Below are 11,885 nucleotides of genomic sequence, written 5' to 3'. Positions count from 1 at the left end.
TCTACATAATTTTGTTTGAGCGGGGGTCAATTTTAATGGACTTTGTCCATGATGTTCTACTTTCGGTTGTAAACCCTAATTAGGTGAATTTGGGCTATGCCTTTTTCTTTTATGAATAAAACTTACTTGATTATCTATATAAACAAAAATTGTTAACATAATTTACATACTAAATTTATGATAAAATAAATTCTATAATTTCTATTTATAAATATAAGATAAATATTTTAATCATAAAGTAATTTTATAAAATTAAATCTATAAAATTATATAACTTGATGTTGTGCATTAGATGATAATTTTTTTTTTATTATAAATCATATATTGTATCATTCTGTGAGTTTATTTTTATAAATTTTTTTTATAATATATGGATGAAAAAATATATGGATAAGAAAATGTGGATTGACAAAATTTTAGAAATTGTAAAGATAGAGTTTTGCTACACAACCTTTATCACATTATACATTCTATATTTTTTAAATTTTTTAAATTTTTAATATTTTTTTTAAATTTTTTTTTGAGTTTATTTTTTTAAAATTATTTCAAATTTTTTATTTATTATTCATATGATAAATATTTAATAAAAGAAAAAATAATAAAAATTAAAAATAATGTGAAGTGTGGAGTTTTATAAAGTTGTGCAGATTTATTCTTGCTGTTAATGTGGCGGGGCTTCCGTTTCCATCGGCCTCGAGTATATTAATATTAAGAATAACATTAACGCTCCAAGCTGTGCCCGTGCTTGCTGATAATGGTTGGGACTGTTACTCTACAATAGCAAAATCTTTGAAAATCCGTTTCATTTCTTCAAGGCCCCTTCTCTCTCTCTCTCTCTCTCGGTGGCGCCATGGACGAGCAAGGAGGCAGCACCAGAAGCGGCCAGAAAAATGGCAACGGCAACAATATTATCGACGAGTTCTTGGACACGAGCAAAGCGGAGAGAGCAATGTGGCTCATGAAATGCCCTCCCCTAGTCTCTCGCTCTCTCCAGTCTCCTCCGGATGCGCCCGACCCTGCTCGCCCTGTCGCCAAAGTCGTCCTCTCCATCGACCCACTCCGCTCCAACGATGACTCCTCTCCTCAGGTATTCCACAAAAACGCATATAAATGTGTCTGTATGCATGCAATATGCATGTCTGTGTGGATTAATAGGGTTCTATGGTTTATCTCCGTGCATGCATTTCTTTTTTGAACTTGAATATTTGTTTTCCCTTGCATTATGTGAATTTTAGGGTTTTGTGCTTGTCTCTGGCCATGCATTTGGTTTTTGAATTGAGAATTTTCTTCTTTTTTTTTTGTTGGGTTCGACATAGTCAGGGATCTTGAAAAAATATGTTTTATATATGTATGGAACTCTTTCCCTTTAATTTAAGTTGTTCAGTTTCTTAATACTCATCGCGGTTGGGTTAGTCCATTTCGCCCTTCTCGTTTCTCATCATTTGGAGATTTTCACTGATGGTCAGCAATTGCGAACCTTGCCGCTCGTTTTCTTCCAAACGGCCAACGGGGTGTTTATTGGGTTTTCTCAGTAGAGAGAAATCCAAGTACACAGGGAGAATACAGTAGATGGACCTAAATATTAGAAGAAAAAACAGAACAGAAACTCCTGATAGGGAAGATCAGTACGAAAATATGAGTGGCCGTGAAAGATGAAGGGTTTGGAGGAAATAAACTTTGAGCTTGTCCACTGATTTTACAGTTTGTTCGCACACATTTGCTTCTCAATCAGAACTTTAATTTGTTTGGGCTATGTGGAATTTCTTAGCTGTTTATGCTCTGTTTGGATGAGTTTTATGATTTTTTTTTGTTTCATTTTCATATGATTTTTTTTTTTTTGGATTTTGTAGCACTCTATTTTTTGCTACCCATTTTAGATTTTACTGAATTTCCAAATGCTTTAGCTCAAACCTATGGCTCCATACTCGCAAGTTTTTTAGTCTTGTGTACTTACCAAAAACATTTTTACTCCATTTCATCTTGAAAAACTTACGAACGATATATTTACAAGAAATTCTTAGTGTGGCGCATGTGTTATGAGATTGTGACATTGCTTGTGCTTTGTGGCAAGTTGTCTTTAGCCTCTTTATGTTGAACTGGGTAAATACCACAATGAGTGATGCCCATGAACCTTTTCTTGTGTTGAAAAGGCCAGTTAGTCAACAGAGTGAAGTCTTGTGGGATATGTATTGCACATGGAGGAGAAGAATGATCAAAGTTTCAAGGATTGTGAGAAGACTGAGTAGGAGCTAAAGAATTCATTTTTTAGAACACTTTATTGGTGGATGTCAGCACACATATGTTCCTCCAACTTTAGCTTTCAGGACTTTACTAATCTTCGTGGTCTTTATAACCTTTGTGGTCTTTATAACTTGGCGTATCTATTGTATACCCCCCCCATGTACTTATATAATGCCTTTTTGCTCATTAGTAAAGTCATCTTACCGATAAAAAAGTGGGACTTACAATCCTCAGAGACTAACAAAAGAGGTTTTCAAATCCTTAAAGAGAGTTGCTTCTTGAGTGGAGCAAAATGTGGTGTAATGACATATACAAAATAAAAGACCATGTCTAGACCATATCTTATTGCTCAAATGTAGGAAAAAGTACTTTGTAGGCTAGGCCCTGTCATTTCCATTTGACATTGAACCTACTTTGAATATATAGTTTGGAAAGTAGGGTAATAATGAAGTGATAATAATGATAGAAAAGTTTCACCATTAATTTTTTTATAAGCAAGAAGAAATTTTATTAGAAACGAATGTATAGGCAATGAAGTTTCACCGAGTTGCTAACTCTTATAGAAGAAATAATACCATTGAGATGTTGAATATCAATGGTACAGATTGTAGGGAGGCTCCTATGATTCGGGATCACGTGGTGGATTTCTTTGAACAGCTGCTTGCAAAACGGGAGGGGTGGAGGCCAAAGCTAGATGGACTTGGCTTTGACTCTATTAAGCCACATACAACGTCTTGGTTGGAGCGACCTTTTAAGGAGCAAAGGTATATGATGTAGTGAGAAGCATGGTTAAAGATAAAGCACCAGGTCCTGATGGCTTCTCGATGGGCTTTTTCCAAACATGCTGGGAAGTTGTGAAAGAGGACATCATGAATATGTTCCAGAAATTGTTCTCGGTTGGGAAGTTTGAGAAAAGCTTAAATGCTAATTTTATCGTGTTGATCCTGAAGAACATGGGAGCATCGGAGGTTAAGGATTTTAGGCCCATTAGCCTCGTTAATGGGGTATACAAAATTATCTCTAAGGTGCTCGCAAACAGATTAGGGGAGATTTTGGGTAAAATAATTTTGAAGCCGCAAAATGCGTTTGTTCGGAGTCGGCAAATCCTAGATTCAGTCCTTATAGCGAATGAAGGCCTGGATAGCAAACTAAAGTCTGGTTCCAGAGGGATTATTTGTAAATTAGATATGAATAAGGCATACGACCATGTAAACTAGGAATTCCTTCTATATTTGCTGGAGAGATGTGGTTTTGGGGCTAGATGGCGAAGTGGATCAGGTGGTGCATCTCAACGGTTAGGTTCTTAGTCTTGATTAATGGCAGCTCTACTAGTTTCTTCAACAACTTTAGAGGCTTAAGGCAAGGAGACCTGTTGTCTCCACTTCTTTTTGTTATCATCATGGAGGCCCTCAGTAGGATGCTATCGGCTGTGGTCATGAATTGTGGCTAGATTCCCGGTTGGTGACCCCAATCGGGGCCTTATTACTTTATCTCACTTATTATTTGCAGATGACACGCTACTATTCTGTGAGGTGGATCAAAACCAATTGAGGGCACTGAAGGCACTATTACTATGCTTCGAAGCAGCATCAGGATTGAAAGTGAACTTCGATAAATCAAAATTAGTGCCAATAGGGAACGTCAATAACACTCGACAGTTAGCCAACATACTTGGGTGTAAGGTAGCCTTTCTTGCCATGACATATTTGGGATTGACTTTGGGGGCTGCCTCACGGGCTCTATCCATTTGGGACACAGTTATCGAGAAGATAAGAAGAAGATTGACAGGGTGTAAGAGATTGTACTTATGGAAGGGTGGCCAGTTGACTCTCATCAAGAGTACTCTCTCAAACTTACTAACATATTTTTTGTCTTTGTGTCCTATTCCAGCTAGTGTGGCAGCTCGGATTGAAAAACTATATCGTGATTTCTTATGGAGCGGGGTGGGAGATGAATTCAAATTTCATCTAGTCAGCTGGGATAAGGTGTGCAGGCCAATCTCGTTAGGTGGGTTGGGCATAAAAAATTTGAGAACATTCAATCGGGCCCTACTTGGGAAGTGGCTATGGAGGTATAATTTGGAACCAAAAGCTCTATGGAAACTGGTGGTTGATTGCAAATATGGAAGTTTATGGGATGGTTGGTGTACTAGAGAGGTAAATGGGGCTCATGGAGTGGGGGTTTGGAAGCACATAAGGCAAGGGTGGGAAGAGTTTAATCGCCACTCTAAATTAGTGCTAGGTAAAGGTTTCTGGATAAAGTTTTGAAGAGACATATGGTGTGGGGATGAGGCTCTAAAGGATTTTTTTTCTTCTGTTTTCCGAGTGGCACATGATCAAGGAGCTTCAGTAGCGGACCTCATGCTAAGATCAGGGGACCAGGTTCAGTGGAATGTCATTTTCGGTAATGCGGTGCAAGATTGGGAAGTAGACAACTTTGAGGCTTTTTTTTAGCCTTCTATATTCTGTGAAGCTGAATGGACAGCAAGTCGATAGGCTGTGGTGGTCACCTGCGGGTAAGGGTGCTTTCTCGGTTAGATCCTACTATAAAGTCCCTCACACATTTACCAAATAGTCAATTCCCATGGAGGAAAATTTGGAGGAATAAGGCGCCTCCTAAAGCAGCTTTCTTCACTTGGACAACAACCTTGGGGAAGATTTTGACAACGATAATCTAAGGAAGCTCTAGGTGGTTATTCTAGACTGGTGTTGTATGTGCAAGAAATCAGGTGAGACAGTGGAGCATCTCTTGTTACATTGCGAGACAGCTAGAGCCTTGTGGATTGAAGTGTTCAATCGAGTAGAGTTAACTTTCGTTATGCCCGCCATAGTCATTGAGCTACTGGCTAGCTGGTCACTCCTGAGAGGTGTCCCACAAATCAAGGTCGTGTGGAAGATGATCCCGATATGCATTATGTGGTGCATATGGCAAGAGCGTAACGATTGGACTTTCGAAAACAAGGAGCGGTCACCAGAGGAACTTCATTCTTTATTTTTCTGTACTTTAGTTCTGTGGGCCATATCTTTAGATTTTAATGGTCTAAATTTTCATATTTTCTTGTTTCCATTACTTTGTCCTAGATTGGCCTTATCTCTTGTATACCATCTTGTGTACTTGGGCTATGCTTATCCTTATTAATAATATTGTTTTACTTTAAAAAAAAAAAAAAAAAAACCTAGTGTACCACAACTATTTCACTTCTTAGCATCTCTTGTTTTGCCATGTATTTAATGAAGGCACTTAAGAGTGGATGAGGCTCATTTCATTCATTTGAAACCACTAGAATTAGCTGTTTCTTATTCCTTTACTTCTTCTCCCTACGTGAGTGCTTTCTTTTGTATACCTCTTGTCATCTTGTGTGCATAGGATTGCACCCCTATGTGCCGTAATAATTTTTTTTTTTAAATGTGCTTTAACTAGCTTGAAAACTCTTCTCAATCCTTTACAAGGGCTCCCTCAGGTCACACCTTTTTTTTTTTTTACGTAAGAAATTTTTTTAATTCACATAATTAGGCATAGCCTAAGTACACAAGAAGTATACAAGAAAAAACATCTAATTACAAGCTCTAAGCTGGAAAAAGCAGCATAAAAATCATTAAAACTAATCCCATCCAATACAATGGCCGAAGCCCAAAGTAACAATGTATGGAAGAAAAAATCTCTAATCCCTCCCAACGAACATTCTCTATTGTCGAAACAACAACCATTCGTCTCTCAGGTCACACCTTTTTAACGTCAAAAGTAGAGAAAAAAATCTATTGAGGGTTTGTGCATTTAGTCCACTAGCTGAAAGATTTATTCTTGTCATCTTTGTGGCTATGGAATTTCAGATTGGATGATGTTATGGTACTATCTTTTTTTTTTTTATAAGTTATGGTACTATCTTTCTTGAACCCCTAGGGGTTGGCTCAAGTGGTAAAGGCCTTGGGCTTGGGGGGGTATACACCCCCAGATCTAAGGTTCAAATCCCCTTAGGTGCAAACAATCTCTAGGAGCCGTCGGACTGGGAGATTTTTTCCTTGAATTACCCGGGGTACACTTGCTGGAAACTCCTTGCCGAGGGCCTGTGCACTCCTGGGATTGGGTGTTTCCTTTTGAACTTCATGTGTACAACCCCTCTACAGCGTCTACGCTCTTAATGAAATGCATTAATTTTGTTTTTTTTTTTTTTTTGGACTTTAAGCGTTTTCATCATATCCTGTGGGTATGATCTCCTCTTATAATGCCTTAATATTTTTCCACTTATTAGAAAAAATAAATACTTTTTTTTTCTGTGCATGTAAGTAAATATGAATCTTTGTTTCTTTGTGAGTATGCCTATATTTCTTTGAGGACAAAATGTTCTTATTCAGAATTTAATATTAAATATTCAAGCTCAAGGAGAAGCATTGGAATCTGTTCTTTCTATATCCATCTTCTTGATGCCTTCGTCTTTACATGTATTGCTTAAATGATGCTCAGTTCACCATGGAATTGGCTGGCACTGAATCTGGACATATACCCAAGTGTTACTCTATGGATATGTCTAAAGACTTCATTCCAATGTCTGTGTTTTCTGAGTCATCACAAGGTAAGCATCCATTTATCTATGGTCTTCTTGTTCTGAAATTCCATTTGCGAGAATAGATTGCTTAGTTATAGTTAATGTTCACTTTGCTCTAACATGATGATGCTGAGATCTATTTACAGAACTTCTGCTCTTGATTTTTGGCCCTATTCTTTATATGGAACTTGAGATTATTTGGTACTCTAGTTGCCAAAGTGCAAGTTCATAAATGGATCAACAATTGGAGTTGTATGAAGCTATTGGTTCCTTTGAAGTAGACTTCATTTCTTTTTTTATAGGTAAAATAGAATTCATTTCTAAAGTCTATTAGAGTGAGAGAATGCATGTAGGTGTATAATATAAACGTATTTTTATGTGCCGATTTGAAGGAGCAGCGATCAGCTATGTATGGTAATTTGTCATATTTGCCAATACCAGAACAGGTTTGACCACATATGTCACTGTTAAAGTCGAGGAGCTCATAGTATCTCAAACCTTTTGTACAAATCAGGACTCCAACTGTTTTTATTTTATTTTATTTATATAAGAAGACAATTTTATTAATAAGAACAAAATAGGAAAAACCCATGTACAAAGGACATGTACAAAAGAAAATACCTAAATTTCTAGGAAGCAGAAAATGACAACAAAAAGTTGTGAGCGGAAGCTTCATTAATCGCTAAAGCCAAAAACCATTGCAATAAAGAGTACACAAAAAAATTCCGAGTTTCCTCCAAAGTGTGCTCCTTATCTTTAAAATACCGTTCATTCCTTTCCAACCAAATACACCACATAAGACACAAATGAACCATCTTCCACACAACAACTACTTGAGAGCAACCATATATCCTGTTCCAACATGCAAGAAGATCCACCACTCTCAAAGGCATCACCCAAGCCAACCCAATTCTACTAAAAACTCCATCCCACAAAGCCTTTGCGACCTCACAATGCAAAAGTAAATGATCCATGGATTCCTCTTGCTTCTTGCACATGAAGCACCACTCCATAACAATAAGGTCATGCTTCCTCAAATTATCCATAGTCAAAATGTTCCCAAGTGAGGCTGTCCATATAAAAAAATTATTGTGGAAGGCACATGAGACTTCCAAATACACTTCCAAGGAAAAGGGGGGCAATGTTGAATAGTCAACACCTTATAATATGAACGAACCTTGAACTTTTTACTTCCCATAGGCTTCCACAACATCTTATCTCTCTCATTACCCCCTATCCCCAGGGAATTTAAGAAGCTGAAAAAATCAAAAAGATCATCAAGTTCCCAATCCTGTGTATTTCTAATAAAACAAACATCCCATTGCAAAGAACCATTAGAACAAACTAACAAATCAGTAACAAAAGCATGTCGATCAGAAACCATATGGAAAATAGCTGGAAACACCGTATTAAGGGCCCGATCTTGTGATACTCCATATGATAAGAATAAGGGTAGATAGTGTATAAGATCCCACATTGCTTGGAAAGGGAAAATTCTTGCTCTTTATAATGTTCCAATGAGGTTCTAATTGTATCATTGACTAGTCCTTTTGGAGTATAGGCCATGTGGTTTGGGCCTTCCATTAGGGTGTTACAAATGACATCAGAACCCATCCCAACCAGAAATGTGAGACTTAAGCCGTGTCACCTACGATAGACTGGCCCGAGAAAGATGTTGGGAATTTAAAGGGGGCAGATTGTGATACTTCATATGATAGAGATAAGGGTAGGTGATATATGAGATCCCCAATTGCTTGGAAATAAGAAGTTCTTGCTTTTTATAATGTTTCAATGAGGCTCCAATTGTATTATTGACTAGTCCTTTTGGAGTATAGGTTGTGTGGCTTGGACCTTCTATTGGGGCATTACAGATTTCGACACCAAACATCAAACCAAAAAGGGATCCTAGAACCCTTCCCAACATCATAGCTAACATGTTTAACAAAACTCTCCCACCCCTTTCTAATGAGCTTCCAAGGGCTCCAACTGTTGAATACTTTGAAGTCTTGAACATGAGTTCTAAATACTCAGGAACTATCATCGAAACTAATTTATTTTATGAGCCTTTCTCGTGAATTAACGATATGCATGATTTGATCACCAGTCCAGTCTTTAATCTAGAAACACTTGTTCAGCAATGATTTGCTAGAACAAATAGTAGGAGTATCAGAATACACCATTACTTATAAAAAAAAAAAAGTTATCAGAATACACTATTGTATTAACCAACCTATTTGAGGTGAGAGAACTATATTCCTGGCCTCCAAAGTTAAATATGGAGTTCAGGCTAAACATTCAGAGGAAGAGAATATAATATATATGGAAGTTCCTGGGTTAGACTTCTTGATTCGACATGTATCTGCATTAGAATTCACTCTGCCCCAGGAAAAAGTTTACCTTCCAAAATGTTCATGCATCTAATTTCTTTGAGTTATCTTTATGTATGCTGCTTATAATGTTAACGTATACCAGTGAGGATTGAATGCTTAGGATTAACCTGATATTTATTCATTTATTCATTTATTGGCACCGGGTGTCCGGGAACAATGTCCCGACTAATCCCGGATGTGCATAGGCCCTCGGCAATGAGTTTCCCTAACCTGAATATTTATAGAGAGAGCCATAAGTTACTTGTTCTCTTAATTTGATTATTTCTTGCTTTATTTTGGATTGCTTTTAAAACATTTCTAATTCTTCTTTAGGCCTGTCGGTTTGGCAGACTCAATTGATTAAATTTCCTTTTATTTGTAGGGAAGTGTTCTGTGGAGGGAAAAATACTGAACAAATTTGACATGAAGCCCCATAACCAGGATATTGAGAACTATGGGAAACTCTGCCGTGAAAGAACAAATAAATATATGACTAAGAGTAGACAGATACAGGTTTCCCTTTTTACTTCATATGCATATGCAACTTGACATCAATAATTTAATCATTGTTTTGAAGTTTGTTGACTTCCTCCAAATTCCCATGCCAGGTGATCGACAATGATAATGGGGCTCATATGAGGCCTATGCCAGGGATGATTAGTGTGGCTTCTGGACCGAGTGTAATTACTGCTACTTTCTTTTTGTCTGTATATTCTTCTCTAAAATTATTTTGGGTACATAATTTATTCTGCCACTGTATATGCATGTCAGAATATATTTCTCGTCTGATTTTAATCATGATGTATAAGGAGAGCTGCTTTGTTTGGAATAGGATAAGAAGAAAATGCCAGCTAAGGGCTCAGACGTGAAAAGAACGAGAAGGGATCGCGGTGAAATGGAAGAAATTATGTTTAAGCTATTTGAAAGGCAACCAAATTGGACTTTAAGACAGCTTATCCAGGAGACAGACCAACCTGAAGTAGGTTTTTTAATTTCAGATGTTCTCATTTTGATACTTTCTATTGATATATCTACATATGTTCTAGCTCTGTGGAGGGAAGTAACATCTTTGGATATCTCTTAAGAGCCTTTTCACCACTTATGTTCACCATATGTATGGCACCTGACTACTTTATTTCCTTCTCCTCCTCTTCTGTGACACGGAATTGCTAGAGTATGACTCCTCCTGTCACTTAGTAACATGCCATGAAATTAGTTTGATATACAAATAAAACTATATTTCATCTTGCACCGTGCCCTCCTATGCTAACTGATACATTCTTGATCCATGTTTGATGGATGCTACGAACTTTACAAGGATCAAAACTTAGTTTTTTCTTAATAATCCATCCCGGTCTTTAAGTAAAGAAAAGGATTTATTGCGTCAGGAACTAGGGATATAGTTTGCGGAACGATTATTTAGCAACAAGACAGATTTCCTCCAAACTTCCTCCAACCCAGTCTTTTGAACTTCCATGTGTTCCTTGAGCTTTCTCGCATGCTTTTTTAATAGGTTTAATAGAGCATGTGCTTCTCACATTATCAAGCACATGAAAATACAATAAAATTTAATTGGATGATTTTCCTGTAATCCATTTTGGAGGAAAACTTTATTCTTGGCAAAGAGAGTGGTTGATAGGAAACCAACTGGATTTTTATGGGCCAACGTTGATAATTACTTTTTGACTTTCTTCCTTGTATTTATTGTTCTTATCTGTGTTATCTCCCATATGATTGTGGAACTGATTTTTTGTCTTTCTGCAGCAATTTATGAAAGACATACTCAAAGACCTGTGTGTCTACAATAACAAGGGAGCTAACCAAGGATCTTATGAGCTGAAGCCGGAATACAGGAGAACAAATGAGGAGCCAACTCCCAAATAGGTCACAGATTATAGATTTACTCCATATGGAGAAATTTTGGTACTGAATTATATAAGTTGATAACCAGCACTACCTAGAAGACATTGCCTTCAATTTTATAGAGAATTATAATGTTTTCGTCAATGTAAGCATGAAAAGATGATGGGCTACTCCATTCTCTCGAGTTTTATGTGCAAAGCAAACTACATGTTTATCATGGGCATAATAATACTACATTCTAATCAACACGGTGCAATTCTAAAGCTGTACTGTAGCTGTGTGGGGCCTAAGTATAGACTAGTCAAGTCGATGCCATAAGAGAGAGAAACTGGAACGTTTTGAGTGTGTTATTTGGCCCAATGTTGCCCCCGAAGTCTCTCGAATTTCCATCTTCAGAATCGGGAAAAGTACTACTTTGTACACACCTGACCATTCCAAGTCTAGACAGTAAGTTTTGGATTTCTTTCATCTAGTGGTTAGGTGATGAGCACAATGACACGTACACATCCATTATGTAAAAACTATTATCCTAAATATTATTCAATCACTCGCTTTGGATGGGAAGGGAACGAATCCTAGTTATCACTGTACTCATCCTAAAACTAAAAGCATGACCCTAAATCCAAATCCCAACACAAATGCCCACGCCATTTTTTTTTTCTATATATATTTTTATTTATTATCGATCAAAAACAACTCTAAGGTGGGCAACAAGGATACTTTCAGACAGGTGGGCCAACAAGTATCTAAGAGCATCTTTATTGACTTGTCCAAAGTTTAATGATAGTTAAATTTTAGTCAATATGTGCCAAAAAAGCCACCACATTGGATTGAGTATCTCTATAAAATTTTAGACTTCTATTACAGTG

The 11,885-nt window shown here is 37.1% G+C and overlaps 1 protein-coding gene across 1 annotated transcript; it reads left to right on the top strand.

Annotated features, from left to right (window-relative positions):
* The first annotated feature begins 719 nt into the window (after window positions 1–719).
* Window positions 720–11,260, top strand: LOC108997057 (general transcription factor IIF subunit 2). Its single transcript, XM_018973149.2, has 6 exons — window positions 720–1,087; window positions 6,703–6,811; window positions 9,536–9,666; window positions 9,762–9,833; window positions 9,986–10,132; window positions 10,918–11,260. The coding sequence occupies exons 1-6, from the start codon at window positions 851–853 to the stop codon at window positions 11,035–11,037; spliced, it is 816 nt and encodes a 271-aa protein (XP_018828694.1). The 5' UTR covers window positions 720–850; the 3' UTR covers window positions 11,038–11,260.
* The last annotated feature ends 625 nt before the right edge of the window (window positions 11,261–11,885 follow it).

The sequence above is a fragment of the Juglans regia genome, chromosome 7 (genome assembly GCF_001411555.2).
Source record: "Juglans regia cultivar Chandler chromosome 7, Walnut 2.0, whole genome shotgun sequence".
Lineage (NCBI taxonomy): Eukaryota > Viridiplantae > Streptophyta > Magnoliopsida > Fagales > Juglandaceae > Juglans > Juglans regia.
This window is presented reverse-complemented; position numbering and strand designations above follow the sequence as displayed.

Excerpts from the sequence above, each read along its gene's own strand:
- LOC108997057 (XM_018973149.2), top strand. The coding sequence starts at position 851 with ATGGACGAGCAAGGAGGCAGCACCAGAAGCGGCCAGAAAAATGGCAAC. Across the intron at positions 6,812-9,535 it reads GTTTTCTGAGTCATCACAAG|GGAAGTGTTCTGTGGAGGGA; the intron begins GTAAGCATCCAT and ends TTTTATTTGTAG. Across the intron at positions 9,834-9,985 it reads GTGTGGCTTCTGGACCGAGT|GATAAGAAGAAAATGCCAGC; the intron begins GTAATTACTGCT and ends TGTTTGGAATAG.